This window comes from Rhinopithecus bieti, unplaced genomic scaffold, assembly GCF_001698545.2.
Source record: "Rhinopithecus bieti isolate Rb0 unplaced genomic scaffold, ASM169854v2 scaffold_3067, whole genome shotgun sequence".
Taxonomy (NCBI): domain Eukaryota; kingdom Metazoa; phylum Chordata; class Mammalia; order Primates; family Cercopithecidae; genus Rhinopithecus; species Rhinopithecus bieti.
Genome location: NW_016804208.1, coordinates 232,409 through 258,640, shown reverse-complemented (window position 1 = coordinate 258,640; position 26,232 = coordinate 232,409). Strand labels below are relative to the sequence as shown.

Below are 26,232 nucleotides of genomic sequence, written 5' to 3'. Positions count from 1 at the left end.
AAAAAAAAAAAAAAAAAAAAAAAAAAAAAATTTGTTCATTAGTAATTCACTCAGTAAATATTTATTCAATACCTACTATGTGATAATTAGTGTTTCCGGCACACCAGCAGAGAAAAGGGCACACATTTTGGAACTGTCAAAAGACATTTGAAAAGAATGTCAAATGTCAAAAGACTCACTATACATCAGGCACTGATACAGTCTAATGGTAGAGAAGGAAATGCAGTGTGGTTAGAATAGCACAGATGTATGTATGTATTATGTAGAACCACATGAAATTGCTACTATTAAACCATTTTTTACCTGTTAAATGGCAATTTTATGTATTCCAGCCTGATTGTGTACAAGGTGCTGAGGGTGAAAGAAGATGAGAGTTTTAGCTGACAATGGCATAGGGGTAGGGCGTACGTGCCAAGGAAAGTCAGCAAAGTTTCCAGTTGCCTTTGCTGGCTTTGTGCTGAGCATTAAAGGATGAGTAAGAGTTTGCCAAGCAGATAAGGTAGAACACTGGGGGATAGGACAGAAGATCTGTAGGGAGAAGCAATGGGGGAGAGAAATTAAAAGTCACTCTAGAAAGAGAAGACAGCTTTAAAAAAAGAGAAGGCAAATAGCAAATTGAGTAACCATAATTTCTCTGTAATGGAAGCATAGGATATATTTGCAGAAATAGCTGCAAAAGCAGGCCAAATATTAAGCCACTAAATAGGTAGTGAACTTCTATGTACTGCAACATAGGTAGTGAAATTCTTTACCTTGAAATGTAATATAGCCTAAGGACATGATTTGTACTTACAAATGTTAATCATAGTGTTATTAAAAAAAAAAAATTGAGAGAAGACAGGGTCTCACTCTGTTGCCCAGGTTGGAGTGCAATGGCATGATCATGGCTTACTCTAGCTTCCATCTCCTGGACTCAAGTGATCCTCCTGCCTCAGCCTCCAAGTAGCTGGGACCAGATAATGTTAATTGGGAGAATAGCAAATTAATAATAGACTTTTATATAGTAAGATGTTATTCTCTTACTAAAAAACATATTTATAACTTTCTAACACTTTATATATTTTAATAAACATGTTTAGGTGATAATCTAAATGATAAAAGTAATCTGCAAAACTGCATGTACAACATGATTGCAACTATGTTAAAATTATGGTCAGAATAAAGAGAATAAAATACTATAATACTGAAATATAAACAGTGACTCTTTTAGATATATAATAAGGTGATTTTTCAAAACTTTATTGTACTTTTCCATTCTTTCCAAGTTTTCTGCAATGAGCATGTATTATTTTTATACTTATAGAAAGCAAATAAAGTAATGCTAATAAAATATTCTTAGGTGACCTCTAAATCAACATGTAGAAGCACGAGAAGGGCCAGAAAACTCACTGAAACCTCAGATCCTGCAATACTGTGGTTCTTTATCCTGATCCCAGCACAGGACTGAAGAACTACCAATTGAGTAAGTGAATAATCATTACAAGAAAACGTTAACATTAAAATACCAAAATTTCCTTTGAATCGAGTATTCCTTCTAACTTAGTAACATAGCCAAAAGCCATCTATTTGAAATAATTTGCCCCAAAGTCCTACTGGCTTTATTTTTTTAAAAAAATTAGTTAACAGTCCTGTTTATGGCTGTTACACTAGAGGAGATTTAGAAATCTGTATACCTGTTGTTTAGCACTTAGAGGCACTGGAAAAGAAGACAGATTCTTCTTACCCCTAATTTACCTGTGCTGCACGAGCCTGCCAGAGATGTTAAATAATTAAGCAATAAATAACAATCATTGGACTTTGGATCCCTTTTCTGCCAGTCTATTTCAGATCCACTGGGGAAATAAAAAACAAGTACCTCATTGTGAACTTCTGAGGGACATCAAACATATGAACTATGCTCCTCAAGACAAGGAAATCACCCACGAAATCTTTCCTAAGACTAAACACAGATAAGAGGATAGAAAGATACCATTTAAAGGAAAAAGATGTCTGGTGAAGTGATTAAAATGTCCCTTATTAACTAATTGGTCACAAGACATCTGGTGTTCCAATAAATCATTATTTTCCAAAGTATATAGGACAAATATTATTTCAAAATGTTTTCTCCTCTCTCTGAATTAATCCTTCGCTATCTGCATTCCTTCTCCTTGAATTTCTTCAAATAAGAAAATGATTTGAATTCTGAAAGTTCTTGTTTCCTATACCACTCACCTGGCCTTACATACTTGATCACACTTCCTGTATTGGAACTTGCAGTTTAAAGAGGCATATGGATGAGTAGACAGGAAATTGCACTAGAGTACAGCAAAAGCCAGCAGATGAAATATGCAGCATTGTTACCAAGGAAGTGTCCCCAACCCAGACCTCAGAAGATGTGCAAGGGGAGATGATGTGATGATGTGCGGTGTGTCAGTGTCAGTCACACTGTCACCTTTGCATGCAAATGGGTTTTGTCTGTCCATTTAAGTTCAAAGTCTTTCATAGCAGGGTCTAGGTCATATTCCTGTGTACCCCACAGTGCTCAGTGCTATAACTTGAAGATATCAGATGTTGAATTAATATTTTTTAGTGGAACAAATGCCACCTGGGTGACAACATAAAGCCATGCTGAAAATGTAAGTGCAGTGCTAATAAACGAACATTTTCTGTACATCTAACCTGTGTTCATGCTGTCATTTGCTGTGGGCAAGTTACATACAGGGTAAGACATTATCGTGGCTTTTCAGGAACTCAAAAAGCAGACCAGTTACTTCTTAGGAGCTAGTTGGTGATAAGTAAGCTTTGAAAATTAATAATATAAATACTTTAGGAGCTTAATTCAGGCATTTCTGTCATGATTTATAGATCCACAAACTATGATGGTCAAACTGACCAAAAAGGCTAAGGAGAATCACAGGGTGAATGGAAGGTCTGTGTGGTAGTGTCAGGAACAAAGCAGCAAGTAACATGTGCCCTTTCTCAACTGTTTGAAATTCATTATAATGAAATTCATTACAATAACACAATCAGAAATACTTCCATATATGGTGATCATGCTGGAAAAACAGAGGCCAGGCTGAAGCTGCTTCTTGTTTTTAATGGAAGCAAGCATTATGACTGTTTGATTATGGGATCCCACACTGAAGAGTGGAGACTCTTCATGTTGCTTGCATTCCCTCACTGGTCACTATGCTGCTGCTTACCAGTGTGTTTGTATGTTACGGCCTCTGAGATAACATCTCCCTGAGAGAACTGATCCACTGTGACTCCAGCTCTCCTCACCACCCCATGCTGAGGTTCTCGAGCAATCACAAACATCAACTTCAAGTTATCACTGTCCACATCAGTAGCAAAAATGTATTCAGAGGTGATGACCACCTCTCCTCCCTCTGAGCAATTCATGACAGGCGTGAGGTCAGCCTTTAGGACTGGTGGCTCATCATTGACAGGGAATACCTATAGGCAATGGAAAAAAGCATGTTTTCAGAAAAAGAAAGAAACGACAAATTCTTTGACAGGTAATCCATTGCTCATAGTCAGAATGACAGGCATTTTCGATCTTACAGACACATGAAACAACAGCCGTGGAATTTGGCCAAGCAATCTGTATCTTTTAACTTTTCCCATGTAAACCATCTTGCAAGGAATGCTCATGTGAGACACAGTTTAGGTAGGAACGGGAGAATATGGTTATGGTTCAGGACTCAAAACTCTCATTTGTTTCTAGACAGACAAAATACAAATGTAATATAAGGCATTTTTCACCAAAGCCCCTATCCTCTTTCATTAAATTCACACATATTCCAGAAGAATTCTGGTCTTTGTGGTCTGAGGCATTTTCATTTACTGCATCAAAGTTATTTTTGTTTCAGATTACTTGGTGATTACAAAGCTTTCCTCCACCCTCAACTTCCTGCCACCCAGGAAGTTTCTCTGAACTTATAATAAGCAGCAGCTGCATTTCAAACAGTTTGAGTTAAATATGAAACTCCGTAACTATTCAATCAACGCCAGTTTGCAACTTGACAAAATGTTTTTCTCTCACTTTCACCAAAATAAAACTCCAAGTAAAAGGAAAGAAAAGTAACATGGGATCACACTGGCACTCTAAATTTAAAAGATCGTGTAGAAATCTGGAAAAGCGTATCTTCTAAAAGGGAGTGAGGACAATCACCTTCTTAGTTCACAGCCATAACTTGGTGTGTGCTGCAAGGCTGCCACATCTGCCCTGCAAATCCTCTCAACCCTACACCTTCTTTCCCAATGCTCAGCCAAAGCGATCTTTTGTAACATGTGGATTTTAAGTCACTGCCTTGCAGAGACCTTCAGGGGCTTCTCATTGATTCTGCTAGGATTTCTCCGGCCTTATCCCATGCTATGGGGTGCCTTTGCCACTCCACTCCAGTTTTACCCCAACACACATTCCCCACCATCACAGGGTCTCTGTATCATCTCTCTCCCCACTGCCCATCTCTCTTCCCCCTGGCTATTCTTTCCCCAACTCTTTACTTGGTTAACTCCTCCATCAGGTTACATGGGGATTCCTCAGGAAATCCTTCCTTGACTATTCAGCTAATTTAGGGGCTTCTATTATTTACTGTCTTTTAGCATCCTATTTATGTATAGAACCATCTAAATTTTAATCACTCAATTATTTCAGTGATAATCTGTTTAATGCCTGTCTTCATCCCTGGCCTGTGACCTCTAGAAGAGCAGTGACTTTGTTTGTCTTGCTCATCATCATATTCTAAACATCTAGCCTCAGGCTTGGCAAAGAGAAGCACTTATTAAATATTTGCTGAATAAATGAATGAGTGAATGCAACTATGCATATATGTCCTGATTATCTTGTTATTTAAACAGGCTAACAACTCTAAAACAAATACACATGAAATTGTTTGGATACTTCCTTTAATGGATAGAGGAATGGATAACGAAAGCTCCAGGCTAGTTATTTAATTAAAGATTTTAAAAGCCTACAATATTCTCTACCTTTCTATTGGCTTATTAAGGAGAAGCATCTTTGTTCAACTCCCCTGAGTGAATTCATTTAAGACCTTCTCCAGTATTGTTCTTGGCTCTGAGGAATATCACCAACAAATTCAATGATGACCATCTTGCAGCAGTTCACAAAAGAGCCTCAGCTTTCAAATGAAAATAAAGTCCAAAGGCAATAGAATTAAGAATATTCCTTCTGGATTAAAAAAAATCACAAACACTTGTCCAAAAATTGGCTGTGCCTCTGTTTGGCTTTTAAAGACCATCCTCTTGTGTTTAAAAAGAAACAATAAACAGATTGCTTCCCCAAAATGCACTGCCTATTGTCATGGATGGAAGATAGGGTTAGGGTTTTTTTCCCACAAATTTGCTTTTCAGACAAAAAAAAGTAACCCAGAAACTCTTTGTCTCTCTGTAAGTCTGCCAACAAAGAAAACTGTCCTTTTTGAAGCTGCAATAACATACTGCTCTTTGTTCAGACCCCAAAGGCCATGATAAGGACTAAGTGGGAAAATGAAAGGAAGAGATTGCCTTGTTCCTGTCACAGACAGGTGCACAGGAACTGCTGGCCAGTATGATCATCATATCACCTAGTGATGTAGAAGGGTGGCTGGGTGAGGAGGAAAGAACACTGACCTAGGAAACAAGGAGTGGAGATGCCAGCCCAAGCCTACACTGTCTAGTCAATGATTTGGGGCAAGTCATTGAACCTTCTTGGACCTAAATATCCTTAGCTATAAAATGGGGATAACTCCTTTACTGCTTCTTAAAATTATAGATGTATGTGAACATTCTTTATTAGTCACTAACTAAAATACCTTACAAAGACATTATTTATTACCAATATAATAATGATTTCATATCACAAAGATCTGAAAAATTCCAACAGAAATAAATAATCTAGTACAATGAAAGTTATTAGTGGCTCTTCAGGGAACATGGTATATTTTTCTTCATACCTTCTTTTGTCACAAAATATAAATACCTGCAAACCCTCTGAGTTACGTTCTTGGACTTGCATGCCACTCAACAAAGACATTCAAGGGGTTCCTGTAAGTCCCTCGGCCATGCACTCAAATTTTTTTTTTTTTTTTTTTTTTTTTTTTTGAGTCAGAGCCTCACTCTGTTGCCCAGGCTGGAGTGCAGTGGCGCGATCTCGGCTCACTGCAACCTCTACCTCCCAGGTTCAAGCGATTCTCCTGTCTCAGCCTCCCAAGTAGCTGGGACTACAGGAGCAAGCCACCGTGCCAAGATAATTTTTGCATTTTTAATAGAGACAGGGTTTTGCCATATTGGGCAGGGTGGTCTTGAACTCCTGACCTCAAGTGATCAGCCTGCCTTGGCCTCCCAAAGTGCTGGGATTACAGGTGTGAGCCACCTTGCCCGGTCTGCACTAAAATTTTATGTGCAGATTTTTCTTCATTTGTCAAGAGGGGGAAATATGATCTCAAACCCTCATGCTAGGACTATATGGTATAGGAACACACAAAGAAGCACCACACACATGCATACATGGCTTTTTCTATAAACAGGAAAACCCCAGTGTTACTAGCCTAACCTGCCCCACTGCTAAATAAGTATTTCTGAGTTTTATAGTTCAAAGATATTAGAAATAATTTATACATAGAATAAACTACTTTTTAAATTAAATGTCTACGTTTGAAGGCAGAGTAATTCTGTCTTTAAATAGATTAGACAGAGATAATAAAATAGTATGGCTACTTCACCATTATAACTTTGGTTTCTATTGGCAGGCCTGAGACATACAAGGATCAAAGCAGGTATTCTCTCACTTTGGAGGCTGTGGGTTTCAAGTTCTGTCAGGACCTGAGAGTTTTCCAACAAGATGCCCTGTGTCTATATGACTGCTATGATTTTAATGTGTCCCCAATAAAGCATGCATTGAAAACTTGCAATAGTGTTGGGAGGTGGGAGGTTTATAGGTCATGAGGGCTCCACCCTCATGAATGGATTAATGCTGATCATAAAAGGCTCATAGTTCAGTGTCTGGCTCCCTCTTGCTCTTTTTTTGCCCTTCCATCACAGGTTGATGCAGCAAGAAGGCCCTCACTGGAAGCAGCTACCCAATCTTAGACTTCCCAGCCCCCAGAGCGATAAGCCAAATTTCTGTTCATTATAAATTACCCAGTCTGTAGTACTGTGTTATAGCAGCACAAAACAGACTAAGACAATAACTCAAGGAGGAAACTTTCTACCCACCTTAACATGTAGAACAAATTCTGCTGAATTTGTGCCATCGGTGACCTCCAAGAGTATGTCATCCTGAAGAACCTCAGATCCATCATGTTGATACCTGTGGGGATAATATTTGTCACTAATCTCTTAGGAACAGTGTGAGAGTAAATTGAGATGCATGACACATGAGCTCTTCCAAGGCTTTGGCCATGTGTTCACTAAACAAATAAATAGCAACAACAACAACAAAAACCCAACGTAATCCTGAAGTCACATATTTAACTACTCATATATTCTTGAATGTAAAATTGCTCCACTCTGGAAAAAATGTGTTATATGCATTTCTAATTTGTCCTCAAATTAAAAAGCAGCCCTTCAAATGCCACTGTGACAACAGGAACCATTTGGGATAGGTCTGTCCACTTGCAGAATACACTGACTAGGGCCAGGAGAACCCTCAGACTGAGCAGTAGATGAGGAAAAGTGGGACACTGTGGATTTGATTTTTCTCTCCCCTTTTCTACTTCTAAGGCTAATCCTTCCACCTGTGCTCTGGATCTATTCAGCTTTTCTTTAAAACTTTGGTCAATGAATTACGTATTACCTCTTTCCTGTCATTTTTCCTCTTGTAGTGACTAGCTATCTTCCTCTCAATCTATATAGATTCTTAAATCTCTCTTAGACTTAAAAAATGCCTTTCCTTTGTCTAGCCTTGGTCCTATCTTCCATTAATTCTCAGTCACATTTCTTGAAGGCATTGTCTAATTCTAGGCTCTCCACATACTCTCCAGCCCATTGCAGTGATGCTTGGAAAGTTATAAGAAGCTGCTGAAGTGAACTGAGCCAAATTTTAAACATACCAATGAGTCCTAGGAATGGGAAATAAAAGTTGTATTAAAAATAATATAATAGATTGAACATATATAATCTTTAACTATGGGGAAAAAATCAGAGCTGAAAGATATTTTACTGAGGACTCGTTTCACCCATAGGCTGGGTAGCAACTCAGGTTGGGGATTCCCTTCCTATGATGGGAAGTCCCACATCCTCCCCACCCTCCATGTTCTTATGCACTACCCACTATGCTTTATTTTGCATACCCGCTATGCTTATGCTTTATTTTGCCATGCTCCCTGCAATTTCCATCAAAACTATGTTGGTGAGTGATAATGGCTAATTCTATTTTACTGTGGTAAAATCCCTAAAAGATCAAATGGCCCTAAGAGTACACATTTAAAGGATGACTGGAGTCAAGCAGATATTCTTTCAAAATCTGACTCCTCCATATAGTAGCTGAATGAACTTGGGCAAATTCCTCAACCTCTTTGTGCTTAGTTCTTCAATTAAAATATGAGAATGGATACCTTGTCAGACTTGATTACTATGAAGATTAAATTTAAAAAAAAACATAATTGTAAGCCTCTGACAGTAAGCTTGAACAGATAGTTCTAGCAAATATTGGCACTGTTTTCCTATCCATCATTCACCCCTAGCAAGAATGACCTAAACAGGGCTCTCTGTCTAACAGATAGCTGAGAGCTGAAATCTCAAAAAAAAAATTTTTTTAACAAGAATAGGAGTGCAAGTGAAACGATCAAGATATCATGGACTGTAAATCAATGATGGAACTGAACTGTCAGTATTAAACTGGTCTTCTTGTGCACAAACCTTAGTTTCTGGTCAACTTTCAAGTCTAATGCAGAGCTAAGCATTTGATATACAATATCTCCTATCATACTTTATCTAAAGGGCTAATGCTCCCATTTACAGCTTGAATTTACAAGTGAGAAGCTAGTGTGTGGGCCTACCCAACCATTGCTTTTGAATAGCTTGTATTGTTTTCCAGAGAAGTTGTTTGACTAGATTTTGTAGAAAAGTTTCGTACAGAACTGTACTAGGTAGAGGAAATGAAAGGCCTTAAGATGAGGGCAGCTTCTCTGGACCATGAGGCCAGGGATTGGGCCATCCCTGTTGGAGACTCAAGTATCCATTACTCAGCTCACCCTGCTTGTTTGCCTGCAGATCCCTGCCCTAGTAGAATGGAATAAGGTTACATTAAGGACATTGATCAACAGAGTTCTATCCCAGAGTTTCCGGGTTATGAAATTTGTTTCTCCGGGAGACAAGTTCAGTTATGTACATTAGCCTCACAGATTATTTCAGTCTCTCTTTATCTAGTTTGACTATTACCTCTTGTGATATGTGCAGTTACCGCCAATTTAATATTCATGGCAATTAAATTTTTATTGTTCAAATATCCATGAAGTTATTTCCACTGGTATAGCAAGCCAGACGGAAATAAAATGTCTGGAGGGAAAGGAAAAAATTGATCATTTGTAATTTTCAACTGACCCGTTGAGTGTGTTAAGTGGCATGTTGGTATCCTTGAAGAAACTTGACAAACTTCTTTCTCTTACTCTGCCTCACAACTGATCTAGATAAGAAACTAAAGCATGTAAATAAAAAAGCCATGAAATGTTCTAACCTAACTTTTAAGGTATGGAGATCGCCCCAAGAAAATGTGCCCCCTGAATTTAGAGGAAATCCATTCAGCTCCACCCTTCCATGCAGAGGCAGTCCCCGCAGGGAGAGGTCAATATTGTCCAGCTTGGTATCTGCATCAGAAATCAGAATGTGCTCTGTGCTGATGACGCATTGACCTCCCTCAGTCACTTTCAGAGGGTTGGTGAATACCTAGAGAGAAGAAAGGAAAGAAATATTCAAAGCCTTTTTCCATGACCCCTGAAGACAGAGCTCATTACATCCCTGTAAAGCTTCCAGTATTATCTTCACATGCCAACTAAGTTTTCAAGAATGTGGTAAGAGGATAATTTCACAGCTAGACATTTTGACTGAAAAAAATTTTTTTTTACTATTTCTGATTCTAAGCATTAATGTGTTACAAGGAAGCAAGGCAGATTTCTAAGACTGAAAGTATCTACTTTTCATTTACTGCATAGCCTGTATAGTAGAATCAGCAATCATTACTACCTGTGCTGCTAAACTGAGGAAATAATAATTTTCATCCTCATGTCCATTCCCAACACTGTTCAATACACATACAGCTTAGTCTAAAAAATACACAAAATCTTTGTCAAATCCCCCTGAAGGAAAGGTTTCATCTACTTTTCATCCTGAAAATTCTTAAAGGCTTGGGAAATGGATTGGAGCTTTAAAGCTTCAGTCACATTGAATATTTTAGAAATGGAAGTAGTGTGACAAAATGGAAGATTCCAGAGGAAATAGATTTATTCAAACATTAGACTTAAATATTAAAGCCACAAAGATAATTTGCTATAATAGAAAAACTCACAGCTCGACTAATAATTCATTTGTAAGTAAAAAGCAAATTGAATGGCTTGGGATATTTTATCACCCCATTGGGAGGGGACAATAAGTGCTCTATGGTCAAATATCCTCACCATGGAGGTTTATAAGGGACATAAGCATATCCAAGGCTCTGAGATCCTGCAGGAGGAAAACCTGCTAACTTTGTTTAACCTATCTTTACCCCTACTCTTGTATTACTATGCAGACGTGAAAGCAAGCAGATACAGTGGGGTACCAAATCACGGGCTCTGAGGACCCCTCCCAGGTAGTCTAGGGTGAGGTGCCCTGCCCATGGGAGGATGCAGCAGTTCTAGTAAGCACCTACTCTTCTCAGAGCAGCTGCTGGTCCCAGCAGAAAGGATGTTTCCTGAAGAAAGAGCTGGTAAAGGAGGATGACAATAAATTGGCAGAGGAAAGGGAAGGAAGCAAGTGAAGCTGCAGCCTCTGCTCAAGAGCCCGCTCTGTCCTTCTGCACACCAGGGCACAGTGCTGGTACCAACTCCAGGCCACAGCCACATGGGGCATTCATGATGCCACAAGGGCAGCCCCTTGCATCATGGAAATTATAAGATCTACAATTCTGAGACCGCTGCCTTCTATTCTTTAATCAACTACCGACGCAAAAACATAGACTTCTTTCCCTACAATTACCCCCACCTGACCCCTCCCAAGTGTCTCACTTTCACTTTGCTGAACCTATATTTTCACTGTGTGTAGGAGAAAGAAAGGGAGGGAGATCTTACTCAGAGAGGAGTGCTGTCTTTGAACAAAGGTCCAAGTTTGCCAACCTCATTTTTCTGAGCTGTATTGAATTAGTATCCCAATATGGAATCTTCAATTTCTAATGTTTCAAGGAATATACTTTGCTATATTGGATGATTTTTAAAAATATATATTTTAGGGTAACTTTCAAAAAAATAAAAGCATAAGGCTGATTTCCCCCCACTCATCAGTCATTAGCTTTTTAGTTTTTGTCCAAATCCAGTGCTCAGGTTTCTGGGACTCGGGTTAGCATGATGTCAACATCCTCCAGTAGTTATCACTCAGGCAGTTCTCTGCAGGAATTCTACATCAGGGAACAACTCCTGTGGTGGGTCTCACTGAAGCTGCTAATTTAATTTTATTTCTAATATCCTCAGTTTTTTGAGGGACTATTTCATTTGCCCCATATACTGTAAAAGGTAAAATTTTAAAAGGGAAGCTACTCTGCCATTCTTTCCCCAACTCCTCAAAACTATTCAATGAACTTTTCCTTCACACTTTTAATTTCCTCCTCAGATCATCCTTCTCCAGCAAGAGGCTTGAATTACTTTGCATAAAAGAGCATTTCTCCATGATTGTTTCAAAGAAAGCTTTGGCTTCTTTAATGCTAGGCCATTTCATGGCCTGTATCTCATACATAGAAAAGAATGGTCTGAATAAAATCTTCTCAAGTTAACTCCATAGGCGTTCTAAACTATTTCACCACTAGGAATATGATCTGGTTCCTGATAAGAAAGCTGTCAAAGAATGGAGTTAGTTTAAAATCCTCCGTGTGAGCCCTCTGGCAGGTTTTCTACCAAAGGTGGCAAGTCCACAGGTGTGGGAGGTCAGGCCAGTGATAGAAATAAGTGTGGCAAGCTGGGTGGGGGCTTAGATGGGCTGGAGAGCACGCCCTATGCAATGGCTGCTGTGGGGTAGGCGGGTTCAATTTTGTTAGAGCTGCCAGAGTTTCAAGGGAAGCTAGGAATCAGCCTTGATAGACAATCTTCTGATCTTTAAATGTTGGCAATTCATTATTTTCATATATCGTTTTGACCTACTGATGTGGTTTGGCCATGTCCCCACCCAAATCTCACCTTGAATTGTAATAATCCCCATGTGTCAAGGGCAGGGCCAGGTGAAGATAACTAAATCATGGGGCCAGTTTCCCCCATACTGTTCTCATGGTAGTGAATACATCTCACAAGATTTGATGGTTTTATAAATAAGAGTTCCCTGCACAAGTTCTCTTGCCTGCCACCATGTAAGACGTGACTTTGCTCCTCATCCCCCTTCTGCCATGGTTGTGAGGCCTCCCTAGCCATGTGAAACTGTGAATTTGTTAAACCGTTTTCCTTTGTAAATTATCCAGTCTCGGGTATGTCTTTATTAGCAGCATGAGAACAGACTAATACACCCATCAAAACTTCTGCAGGTTGGGCAGCCCTTTTAGGCCCTCAGGGTAAGACCTCTGCCCCACAACCTTGGGCAGGTATACAGATGATGAGGTGTCAGGAAAGAGAACACCAGTGCAGGCTATAGTCCAAGTAGGCACCTGGGAAGGTGACCTCTTTCCTTAAGGATGAGGCATGCATAGGCTCTGGTCCCTTCTGGTTCATAATGAATGGGTAATGTTATTTTGTCTTCCTGCTTTTAAGGGAAATGATAAGAACAATAATGACCATCCTAATTAAGTCTAGCATTCTGAAGGTGGGCAGGGGAACCAGGTAGGTATTGGACAAATTCTCAATACAAATCCCAGCTTCACAGATAAACTGCACAAGGTAGCAAAGCCTTTGTAGTTCGGTTTTAATGAAAGACCCAAGTCGTTTTAAGGCTTACACAAACACTGGGCAGTGGGACAAAGTACAACAAGGGTCCATCTTAATTCATTTTGGAAAATTAAAGAGCTTCTTTAGATTACAGAGCAGCATAGTTGGGCTTCAGTGAGGGAAAATAAGCCCTTCCAGTTGCTAAGAGACCCATAATTTAATCCCCTTCCCTTGATCAACATGTGAAACTCAGCAGAAAGAAGAGGAAGTAAAAAAGAATTTGATAAAGCTTTGAAAATAATGTTAAATTTAGTAACTGAAAATCTCACCTTTTACATAGAAGTCCCATGGGAGGTAAAAGGCCCCTTCCCCCCGCTTTTTTTTTTTCTTTTTTTAATACACCATAGATGGAAATTTCTTTCGTAAGTTTAAAAAACTAGCCTAAAGGAAAGTTACCATTTCCAGTAGGTCTTCAAGTCTCTCCTTTCTTTTCCTCCTTTTCATCCTCTATGTAGAACATTGTACATACCTCAGGAACCTGATTGTCCACCGGGAGGACTGTAATGTTAAAGCAGATCCCATGCAAAGTGCCGCCATGTTGGTTACTGACGGAAAATGTGAACTGGACATCTCTGCAATGGGGACCAATGTCTTGCATGGGGGGCATGTAGGCCACTTTCATATAGTTCACAGCATGCTGCAAAGTAAGTTAAGATGGATATGTGGGTGTTGATTTGCAAGGATCAAAAGCTTTTAGAGGACCATCATGTTAATTGATGTTGAACATTGTAAATGCCACCATCTTCACTTTGAAGATTACCAAAAGCTCCTTTTTGACTTCAATGGCAAAAACTACAATAACTTTTGCACCAAACTAATAGAAACAAGGAAGAATTCTCCTACAGGGTTTCAGAAGGAGCATGGCCCTGCCAACACCTTGATTTAAGACTTCTAGCCTCCAGGACTATGAGAAAATAAAGCTCATAGTCCTTTATGTCCTAGGGGTTTATTTTAAACCACCCAGTTCATGGTATATTGTTGTTAGCCCTTGGAAACTAATACAGTAAGATACTGAATAAACTGAATTTTGTGAAATAAATACGTATACACCAGATACCCAAATTACAGTCCTGCTGATGGCAAAACAATACAAAAGTCTGTTTTGTAAAACTACTGAAGAGATTGTGAAACCACATTTAACTTGATCAAGTACTTTGAAATAGATGCCACACGCTTAATGGAAACATACAAGCAGCAAGTATAAAGACATCAAGCCTTTGTGGATATCAAAGGCCAACATGCTCAAGCACAATACTAGGCAAGGCATACCTTCTAAGTGCACACTTGCATCATGTTTGTCAGCATTTTAGCATATCCTCATACCTGAGTGAATGACCTCAGCTCCAGGGCCGTAGGATTCTTAACTACTTTTGGTATGCTGTCCACCAGGAATAATTTCCCAGCATCCAAGTGGCTAAAGAGAAATACAGACGAACACATCAGCTCATTTTTAGGTAAGAAAAATGAAATCAAATAGCCCACAATCAAAAACTGAAAGACCTCATTGTGAGAAGAAATCAGAAGCTCTATCTTTATATTTTCTCTTTACTTTGGGAGATTCTAGCATTAAGTCCAGTTTCATCAATGTCATCCTTATCATGACTGCAAAATGTATGTACAGAATCTTTTGCTTGGCATCATGTAAGGGAATTGTTACACTCATGTTAAAAATGCTTTCTTGCTCTCATGCATACGATACTAATCTAATGTATATTCGTGCTATTTTTCTGGATTGAGATCATAGAATGTAATGATTTCATGGCAGTAATATGCAAAACTAATGTTAGGAAGATCTCAATAAATTGTACTAAAAGAAAATAAGCATTGCCTTTCAAAAAGGGATTAAAGACTGTTATAAGCCTACCAATGCTGAAGACACTACAAGCTGCAGATCACTTACCCACTAATACAGCTTTCAAAGGGAAATACGAGGTAAGTTTGAGATAAAAGTAAACGCTTAATTGAGCATAATTTCATCCCTGACCAATGGAGCAAGTGAACCACAGTACTACATATATATTGCTATATACTGATACTTTCAACTTTGCGATCCTAGAACTAGCCCAAATGCTGACTTTTCAGATACCTGTGGCTGAAGGAGAAAACTGGAGGAGTAGTTATTGTGTAGACCAGCTCCCTGTCATACGATTCGGTATCTATAAAGTGTAGCTGTCTCTTAGTTATATAGGCCACCTCAGTTTCCTTGACAACCAAATGCCGAGAAACTCCAGGAGCCTCTTTTGGAAGCTGGTCATCCACTGGAGTGATGTGGATTGTTGCCACCTGGAATAAAAATGTCTGTACCATTAATTTGAAATACCAAAAAAAAAAAAAAAAAAAAGACAAAGAAAATGCCACACAATCACCTAGTCACAGTTGAGATAATTTCAAAAACTGTCATTTATAATACACTTCTGTCAAATGATTCAGGAGCTATTAAGAGTGTGGGTCAAAAAATGGAAATCTTTTACTCATTTAATATTATATTTTAAGAATATAATTATTACAGGTCAGGTGCAGTGACTCACCCCTGTAATCCCAGCACTTTGGGAGGCCAAGGTGGGTGGATCACCTGAAGCCAGGAGTTCAAGACCAGCCTGGTCAACATGGTGAAACCCTGTCTCTACTAAAATACAAAATTAGTTGGGTGTGGTGGTGGGTGCCTGTAATCCCAGCTACTCGGGAGGCTGAGGCAGGAGAACTGCTTGAATCCCAGAGGAGGAGGTTGCAGTGGGCCGAGATCACGCCATTATACTACAGCCTGGATGACAAGAATGAGACTCCATCTCAAAAAATAAATAAAATAAAAAATATGTATATATATACATTTCACAATTTAGTGAATCCAGTCATGAGTGCTATAGAATGGGCATATAAAACACAAAATATGTTCTTGGTTTTATTTTTACATCTCTCTTCTACCAACAACCAGTGCTTTCTTTGATACTTCCCTATATTCAGTCATCAATCTTAGAAACCTTGACATGAATTTTGGTTCCTCCTTCTCCACCCACATATAATACATCACCAAGTCCCGGAGTTTCTACTTATAAAATTTCCTATGCAGTGACCATACTCCACATCCCACGCCCAAGTGTCATTCCCATTGCTACTGGCCTACCTTTCATAATTTCATCCTTACATTATTGCAATAGCTGTCTGTTAGCCCTAAATCCAAGAGCTAATCTAGACTTTTCATACCTCTAGTGTTATCTTCAAAAAAGTACAAATCAAGTAAGTTAATTCATCCCTTCAAAAATCTTAAAACAACTGCTCAAAAAGTGTAGAATTATTTATAGAATATCCAAACTCCTTAGCATGGCATCCAAGACTTTCCATATATTCTCTGTTTCTCAACCTTATCTTTTCTTTTTTTTTTTTTTTTTTTTTTTTTGAGGAGTCTCACACTGTCACCTAGGCTGGACTGCAGTGGTGTGATCTTAGCTCACTGTAAGCTCTGCCTCCCAGTTTCACACCATTCTCCTGCCTCAGCCTCCTGAGTGGCTGGGACTATAGGCGCCCACCATCACACCCGGCTAATTTTTGTATTTTTAGTAGAGACGGGGTTTTACCATGTCGGCCAGTCTGGTCTTGAAGTCCTGACTTCAAGTGATCTGCCCTCCTTGGCCTCCCAAAGTGCTGGGATTACAGGCGTGAGCCACTGCCCAGCAACCTTTCAACATCTTTTACTACCTTTTAAAATCAACCCAACACTCTAATTGCACACAATGGACTGACCATGTACTGGTCCTCCACCATACTTCCATGGATCATGTTGCTTCTTCAATCGAGAATGCTTTTCTCCTGTTTTATCCAGCAATCTGAGTCCTTCTCATCCTTAAAGGCTCTTCTTAGATCTTTCTCCAGTTTTTCAGTTGGAATTGTTCATGAATTTTACTTACCCCTTGGTATGGTTTGAATGTTTGTGTTTTTTCTGGAATTTATGTTGTAACTTAATTCCCAACACAAAATTAGGAAGAGGCAGGGCCATTAGTAGCTATTGGACCATGAGGTTGAATTCATGAGCGTCTAATCACCCTCATGAATCAACTCGTGCCTTATAAAAGGGCTTGAGGGAGTGAATTCATCTTCTATCCCTCTTGCTGTGTGAGGACACAGCATTTGTTCCCTCTGGAGGATACAGCAACAAGGCACCATCTTGAAAGCAGAGAGCAGCCCTCATCAGACACAAAACATGCTGGCAACCTGGTCTTGGACTTCCCGGCTGCCAGAACTGTGAGAAATAAATTTCTATTATTTATACATTATCCAGTCTCAGGTATTTTGCCACAGCAGCACAAATGGACTAAGACAGAGATAGGTACTGAAATACCTGAAAATGTGGAAGTGGCTTTAGAACTGGGTAATGTGTACAGACTGGAAGAATTTGGAGAAGTGGGTTAGAAAAAGCCTATATTGCTGTGAATAGATCATAAAGGGCAATTTGGTGAGGGCTCAGAAGAGGTGGGCTATTGACAGAGCCTCAATCTTCTTAGAGATTACCTAAGTGGTCATAATCACAACATTGGTAGACATACAAACAGTAAAGGCCCTTCTGATAAGGTCTTAGATGGAAATGAGGAATGTCTTATTGGAAACTGGAAGAAAGATCTTGTTATAAAGTGGCAAAGAACTTGGCTGAATGGTGCCTGTGTTCTAACACTTTATGTAAGGCAGAACTGAGCAGGGATGAGGTAGGATATGTGGTGGAAGAAATAACTAAGCAAAGAGTTGAGCATGTTGCATGGCTTTTCTTGACTTCTTACAGTAAAATACAAGAAGGGAGAAATGAACTAAAGCCAGAATTTTTCGTCAAAGGGAAAGCAGAACTTAAAGACTGGAAAAATTCTCAGCCTGCCCATATAAAGACAAAAAAGCATCTTTAGGAGAGGCCACAAAACGTGTGACCAAGTGCCTATATAATAAAGAGATTAGTATGAATAGAAAGAAACCAGTTGTTATTTATCAAGACCATGGAAAAATGACCCTGAAGGTATTTTAGACAACAGGCCACCATTCCTATCACAGGTTGAGAATGCCAGGGCCTTGAGGACAGAATGGTTTCAAGGGAGGGACCTGTGGGGTCTCTGCCCAGTACTGCCTCAAGTCTCTGCTCCCTGCATTCTGATGGAATCGTCCCTGTGGCTCAAACAGGCCCAAGAACCACTTGAGCCACCACTCTAGAGAACACAAGCAGTAGGCCTTGTTAGAAATACCAACTCTGCTTGTGTGCAGAGTGCAAGAGCTGTGAAAACAGAGCTGCCTCCACTTAGATTTCAAGAGACGCCTCAGAGAGCCCTGGGACTCAGGCAGAGTTGCCTCAGGTGCAGGGCTGCTGCAGACAGCAACCACTAGGACAATGCCCAGCAGAGCCATGGGGTCAGGGCCACCGCAGAGACCACCGATGTGCAATGCCATCTAGGAAAGCCTCAGGCACCTGACGCCAAACTCTGACAGCTGTTGCATGGGCTATACCCAGAAAAGCCATAAAGGTGGAATTGACCCTACCCTAGCATGTCCAGAAGGCAGAACATAGAGTCAAAGAAGATTATTCACAAGCCTCAAGACTTAATGTTGTTTGCCCTGTTGAGTTTTGGATCCTTTCTTCTTTCCTATTTCTCCCTTTTGGAAGAGGAATGTCTATCCTATACTTGTCCCTCCATTGTATTTTAGAAGCATGTAACTAGTTTGATTTTATGTACTCACAGCTGGAGGGGAACTTTGTTTCAGGATAAGTTGTACCTGAAGTCTCACCCATACCTGATTTAGTACACAAATATATACTAAATGAGATTTTAGATTTTCTTTTTTTGCGTTGAATAAATTTCTATTATTTCTAAATTATGCAGTCATTTATCCTGTTATAGCAGATTAAACAAACTTAAGCATCCCCCAACTAGCATACTTATTCCATTGTTTTGTATTATTAGTTAGCTTACAAATGAGTCTCTCTCCCAGACTGAAAGTTCCATGAGATCAGCATTACAATATGGTGTAAACCACATGGAATTTGATAGTACAGTTATAGTCCTGAGTATACCACTCACTAGCAGCTATTCAACCTTGAACAACTTACTTAACCTTTTAGTGTCAATTTTCTTATTAGTAAGTTAAGCATAAAACTAACAATCTCACAGAGTTGTTATCAGGATCAAATATTAATATGTAGGTAAAATGTCTGGCACATAGTAGGTGCTCAATATTACATTCATCTCTGTATCTCCACAACATCTAGCACAATTTTGTCGTAGGTAGGAGGCACCTTGTTAATGTTTGCAAACTGAATAAAGTCAACATGTCCTGTTTGAGATTTTAAGTCTTAAAACTACACTCAGAGGTTTGTATCATGCTAGAGAGTAAGGAGGACTCACCAAACAGCTTTCATCATTTCTTTTTTATAATAATCCATGATTGGTTGTAGAAAAGCTATTAATTACTCTGTCCAGAAATGGTACTTTGCCTGGCATCATAAGCCCTTACAACAGCCCGCCCCATGAACTCTTTCTATCTTGGTTGCCATGACTGTCATGAGGGCTCCACCCTCATGAATGGGTTAGTGATCTTTATAAAAGGACTTGAGTCTGCAAGTTCGAGCTCTTGCTCTCTCTCACCAACATGATGTTTTCCACTCTATTAGGATGTCGTAAGAAGGCCCTTACAAGATGTAGTTCATTGATCTTGGACCTCCCAGCCTCCAGAACCATGAGCCAAATAAATTTCTATTGTTTATAAATTATCCAGTCTGTAGTACTCTGTTATAGCAGTACAAAATGGACTAAGACAGCTTCACTCAGTCAACTTGCTTTTAAAAAACATTTCCAACTCTATTCTACTTGGTAGACAGCTTTATAGAGCTTAGGCCTTAAGAGATCTTAATCCAGGAGAGAGTAATATTAGAAGCAAAAGGGAGAATAAAAGTAAAGATAGATGAGAGATGCAGAAAGAGGACTAGAAAATGAGGAAAGAATGGAAGAAGGTGACACAAAAGCACATGGGTGAAGTGGAAGGGAGAAATGAAATGTGACCAGATGAGAGAACAAGCACTGGGGGTGCACATTTACCACAAGTCAGAGAAGAAAGTTGGTGGGCAAAACTAACACTGTAAGTAGTTTCTGGGGGTGAGAAATAGCACTGGATAGCTTCAAGGGAAGATGCAAAAGAGCGAGCTAGCAGAAATCAAAGCATCAGGGCAGAGAAGGGATTAAGAACCCATTCCTACAAGAAAGTCAGATACCAGCTGGTGGAGTATCATATTGTGAGCCTGAATATGAGGATCAAGGTCAGGTTTTGCCATTTTGTATACTGATTTATCACTTTATATTTTTGATTCCTTGTAAGTCTGTAGCCATAAGCAGGCTGGAGGGACATGGGGGACGCCAGCAAGCAAGAGCCCAGCAATTGATTTGAGCACTAGTGTTCTACTGTTTGCCTGGGATTGGGTGTTTAATAATGCTTTTGTTACAATCAAATTTCAGTACATTGAGAACACTTTCTTTCTCAACGGAGTTTGCTAAAATGGGACTTTTCTCACCCACAGAATGATCATTGTTTGAACATGCATAAATATGTAAAGACATATCAACTTAGGCCATCATCAAGCATGTTTAAAAAAATGTGCCCACCGGGAGACCTCCTCTTTCAGCTTTGGAGGCCCACCGCTCTGTTTCTGTATGGGGGAGCTTCTTCCGTCTGTCTTCTCCCTTCCTTCTTGCCTATTAAATGCTCCACTCCTTAAAATCGCTGCACATGTGTCCATGTCATTTTATCTAAACCGGCATGAGGACCAAGAACCTTGGTGCTCCTTCACTCAGCAAAGCCACATCACTTCGCTGCCTTGGCCGGGAATCTGAGGTACAGCCTTCGTCGGAGAGGTGAGAGTGGGAGCAAGCTTAAAATCTGTTCTGCCATTCTGAAGCACTCTTTGCCTCTATATTAACATAAATCAAACAAATCTACAGGCATCCATCAACCTAGTACACACACTTAGCGTTGGCTGCCGTACTCAAGTCACGGATATGAGGCTTGCTAGGGAGAAGGGGCAGAACTCCCCATTACCCACAGGTACTGGGACTGTTGGCCATGCTTGAAGTAGCTTCTTTTCACGGGAGACCTTGCCGTCACATGAGGCTGGGAAAAGTTCTGAGGCAACTGAGAATTTCTGGCCAGGTGTGATTCAAAGGCCTCTGGACTGGATGCAGCCTCCAACAGCCCATTCTGGGGGTTGGCAGAGAACCTCAACTATCCTGTTGCAAAAGTCATCTTCCCTCTCTGTCTGCAGCCTCTTACTCTTTCTCTGCGTGAAACGTGCAAGGATTTTTATGGTCTAGGAACAGGGTTTTCTTCTTTTCTCCTGTGGTGAGGTTACTTGATACCACTTCTCCGGCGAGCACATGGTATTTCTAAGCCACCTAGTAGAAATGAGGCTCTAGGCCTCTTCTGTGAATGGAAAGTTTCTGCTTTTAACAATTAAGAGTAAAACATCTTCTGTAGCCAAATTTTAATCTTGATATTGTCCCACTGGCAGGAAAATGGCCATTCAGTTCCTACGTTCTTTTAAGGTACCTATTTTGTCTCCTATTAAGACAGTACTTAATTAGTAAGGGGATTTTAAGTCTGGAAGTTAACCAGAACCATTTTTCTATGGGTAAATGCTTTAGCATGGGCTGTAATAGCAGGATATAGAGTTCAATCTAGCATGCTCCCTCCCTTAAAGGGGCCTTGCCCAATTACATCATTTTTCTTGGAATCCATTTTTTGGAAGGCACACAGGCCATACAAGTCTAGGAAGTCAAAGGGAAATAAAAGGCAGAGAACTGATTGCTTGGGGACAGCGTGACTAAGGCTCAACACTCAGTTCCTCTGGTGCCATGGCTTGGAGGGTCACACCTGCAGTCACGTGCAGCACATTTAAGCGGGTGCTGGGAATCCAGGAGTGATGGACAGAAAATAGTTGGGGGGACACCCTCTACTGTTTTCATCTCCATTCTGGATCACATACCAAAAGGAAGGAGACTAAAAGGATGCTTTTATTCTCAATTCTCTTTCCAGATGAGTAACAGATTGTCTTCAACATGTACTCCCCTAGAGTGTATTTTGAAGCACTGGGACTCCTTCAACCTTGGAACTTTGAAGAAAAAGTGGCTTATTTTCTTTTGCAGCCATATCAGGCAGGCCCAGGGAAAAAAGTTTTCTAAAATTAAAAAAGTAACTTTCAGGGAAGTCATCTGAGAGGCCTCTTTATGTGGGGCCCCTTCAAGTTCCCTTCTCATTGCAGGATCTTAGGCAAGTAAAGGGAGACTTAGGTCGATTTTCTAATGACCCTAATAGGTATATAGAAGCTTTCTAAAATTTAACTTAAGTATTTGACCTTACACAGAGTTAGCAAACCCTCACTGCAGCTAAAACAGGCAGCTCTGTAAGCAGAAGAGAATTTTGGAGATAAGCAATATGTCTCCTACAGTAGGCCAAAAGGGAAAAGAAAAAACATGGAAGGCAAAGAAATAGGGGAAACACAATTCCCAATAGGAAGACAGGCAATACCTCTTAACAACCCGAATTGAATTCCTTTCTACGATGTTTTTCCTTCTTTTGTAGTTTAAAATGGCTTCTATCTCTTTTACCATGTTCTTCCAACCTGGGAAAAATTAATTTTCCAAACTTTAAAACAGTTGATGTAGAGTTGAGCTAGGGGGAAGGGAACCCAGAAGTCTGATATGCTGACAAAAGGGTAAAAATTTCTTACCAGTTGGGCTTTTGGCTTCTCTCTCTGTGCAAACCAGAACAAGGGATAATAAGGATCACTGTTTATGTTCTCCGTAAATGTATAATTAATAAAAAAGGATTTGTAAGGTTGGTCTTAAGCTGTAAACAATCCTGTGTGCTTTGCGTGTCTTTCTATATGGTTCTATCAAAGAAAAGGTATCTTAGGTTAGGATGCAGGCCCAGGACCCCATAGGTCTGCTGTTCAAGCCAGCCCAGCAGAACGGTCAGTAACAAACTTGGCTACAGGCCTCCATCTTGCTTCATGTCCTTAGGAACATAATCTGTAACCACGTGGCAATACTTTGTTTCAGTCTCTGCCATTTTACGGTGGTGGCTGTCTTCTTGTGCTGTCAGTTCCTGGGTAAGGGCCACAAAATCAAATGAGNAAGAAAAAGTGGCTTATTTTCTTTTGCAGCCATATCAGGCAGGCCCAGGGAAAAAAGTTTTCTAAAATTAAAAAAGTAACTTTCAGGGAAGTCATCTGAGAGGCCTCTTTATGTGGGGCCCCTTCAAGTTCCCTTCTCATTGCAGGATCTTAGGCAAGTAAAGGGAGACTTAGGTCGATTTTCTAATGACCCTAATAGGTATATAGAAGCTTTCTAAAATTTAACTTAAGTATTTGACCTTACACAGAGTTAGCAAACCCTCACTGCAGCTAAAACAGGCAGCTCTGTAAGCAGAAGAGAATTTTGGAGATAAGCAATATGTCTCCTACAGTAGGCCAAAAGGGAAAAGAAAAAACATGGAAGGCAAAGAAATAGGGGAAACACAATTCCCAATAGGAAGACAGGCAATACCTCTTAACAACCCGAATTGAATTCCTTTCTACGATGTTTTCCTTCTTTTGTAGTTTAAAATGGCTTCTATCTCTTTTACCATGTTCTTCCAACCTGGGAAAATTAATTTTCCAAACTTTAAAACAGTTGATGTAGAGTTGAGCTAGGGGAAGGGAACCCAGAAGTCTGATATGCTGACAAAAGGGTAAAATTTCTTACCAGTTGGGCTTTTGGCTTCTCTCTCTGTGCAAACCAGAACAAGGGATAATAAGGATCACTGTTTATGTTCTCCGTAAATGTATAATTAATAAAAAAGGATTTGTAAGGTTGGTCTTAAGCTGTAAACAATCCTGTGTGCTTTGCGTGTCTTTCTATATGGTTCTATCAAAGAAAAGGTATCTTAGGTTAGGATGCAGGCCCAGGACCCCATAGGTCTGCTGTTCAAGCCAGCCCAGCAGAACGGTCAGTAACAAACTTGGCTACAGGCCTCCATCTTGCTTCATGTCCTTAGGAACATAATCTGTAACCACGTGGCAATACTTTGTTTCAGTCTCTGCCATTTTACGGTGGTGGCTGTCTTCTTGTGCTGTCAGTTCCTGGGTAAGGGCCACAAAATCAAATGAGCCAGTTTGTCACTCTGGGTGATGCCAGCTGATCCACCAAGGGCAGGGTTTACAAAATATCTTAAGCCCTGATCTTAAGAGTGGATTAGGGAGGGTCCAAATCTTGTAGCCTCCAGCTGCATGGCTCCTGGGCCATGGTTTCTAAGCTTGTGGCTAGTTTCTTGGTCTTCCCCAGGCAAGAGGGAAGTACATCTTGGGAATCAGCTGTTATCATCTTTGTTTTAGACTACAGACTGTAAACCAGGCTCCTTCCAAAGCTGATTCAGCCTGCACCCAGGGATGGTCAAGGACAGCCTAGGGGCTGAAAAAAAATGGAGTTGTTTGGGTTGATCTCTTTCATTGTCTCAGTCACAATTTTGCAATGGCAGTTTCAAAAGCTGCCTATCACTCCTTTGAAAATACCTTGTACACTCATGGTTAAGTCATAACCTAATTAAGGCTCATTGATTTCATCTGCGAGGTTACTTTTTTATAAAGTTCAAAAGCTGAAAATCTTAACTGCTTGGTGTAGCTAAAGTCAAGTAACAAGGGATTTAAAAGGATTTTCTTAAAGAGTGCTCAGCTTAATTACGAGTGGATATTCAAGTTATAGGTATATTTAAAAGGCCTTTATGTTTTCTTTTTTTTTTTTTGGATGTTGCTTTTCTGGAAAAAGGCTCTTTTCTTCTCAGTCAACTGTTATTTTTCTCCATTTTTTGTCTTATCACTCTTAATGCATGCCTGAAAGGCTCTAAGATAACTTCTGGTAGCATGGGACTCCCTGAGAAAAACAGAGGAGGTGCCACAGACCCTGTTTTGGGAAAAAATAAACAAATAAATAAACAAAAACAAACCTGTGTTTTCCTCATAAAACCCCAGGAATTAAAAGGAAATTATCCCTCTCAAAATCAAAGGCTCTGTTCTGTTTTGCATTGTGTTATCTGATGGTTTGAGTTTTGGGAGTATCAGAAATTACTTCACATTATGAGAGAGCTTTGGTAATAACTAGGTAGAAAATACACTGTAAGGGATGGCTAATAGTAGTTATAAATCAGACAAGCATGCTCTTAGCCACCTGGAAAATAAGGCAACATCCCAACCCCACACTGAGAGATAAGACTCCCATCAGGGATGGGCTGATTACAAAATAAGCCAGTTGGCTTTGGTTTGCCTCGAAATGAAATGCATGGTAGAAGCACTACACCATCTTCTCCCATGGTATCTATACGGTCTTTTCATACATTAACCATTGAAATAAAAGCACAGTAAGGAAGTCTTAAAACACTACTCTGCCCTTTAGTAAGAGGGTTATAAAAGGTTGTAAAAATTTCACCTCATGGTTAAATTGATTAAGATAAAATGGAATAATCCATAAGTTTTCATTTGAAAATAAACTAATGCAAGGGTAAAATTTAGCTTTAAACAGAATTTTCTTGTCATAGTAAAGACTAATAAAATGTTTTTGCCTTTTGAGTCATCATTTTGGCAACATAATTTATGGCAATCTGGAAATTATCCTTCCTGATGCCTGGCTTTTTGGATGGTTCAGAGGCCCCTGAAACATTCAGAAAAGAGTTAAACAGGATTATTTGACATGTTTAGTCACATGAGATTGCCAAAATGATGTCCAATCTTCTTTAAGTTACATTTTGGTGAACACTAATATATGTTCAAAAATTGTACGGGTTTTCTAAAATTCTAATGCCTAAGTATATGCTATCAATCATAATTAAGGGTAAAGTTATTGTAAACCACAAAGATAAATAAAGTTCTTTCCCAGTCATGTTTTTAACTGTAACTCTCCTGGAAATGTTGCCATCCACAGACAATTGTTGTCTTGCTTTGTTCCTTCTCAAAAGATGGTTTATAATCGAGCTATATTAAGGATTTTAACAGGTGTTCTCAAATGCAGGTTATTAATAGCTTTGAAGATTGTAACACTGAAATAGAGGAAGAATCTACGGGACTCCTAAAAAACTGACATGTTCACAAATATCAAGCAAAACAAAATTTAAG

At 39.7% G+C, this 26,232-nt stretch overlaps 1 protein-coding gene across 10 annotated transcripts in view; it reads right to left on the bottom strand.

Moving 5' to 3' along the window:
• Window positions 1-26,232, bottom strand: part of FREM1 (FRAS1 related extracellular matrix 1) — a 178,862-nt gene that overhangs the window by 76,716 nt on the left and 75,914 nt on the right. For all 10 annotated transcript variants that reach the window (XM_017867169.1, XM_017867168.1, XM_017867166.1 and 7 more), the window contains 6 exons: window positions 15,163-15,359; window positions 14,400-14,490; window positions 13,546-13,713; window positions 9,659-9,867; window positions 7,198-7,291; window positions 3,183-3,435 (listed from right to left, as the gene is read on the bottom strand). In XM_017867169.1, the coding sequence (XP_017722658.1) occupies window positions 3,183-3,435; window positions 7,198-7,291; window positions 9,659-9,867; window positions 13,546-13,713; window positions 14,400-14,490; window positions 15,163-15,359 (1,012 nt within the window). The remainder of the gene's footprint in view (window positions 1-3,182; window positions 3,436-7,197; window positions 7,292-9,658; window positions 9,868-13,545; window positions 13,714-14,399; window positions 14,491-15,162; window positions 15,360-26,232) is intronic.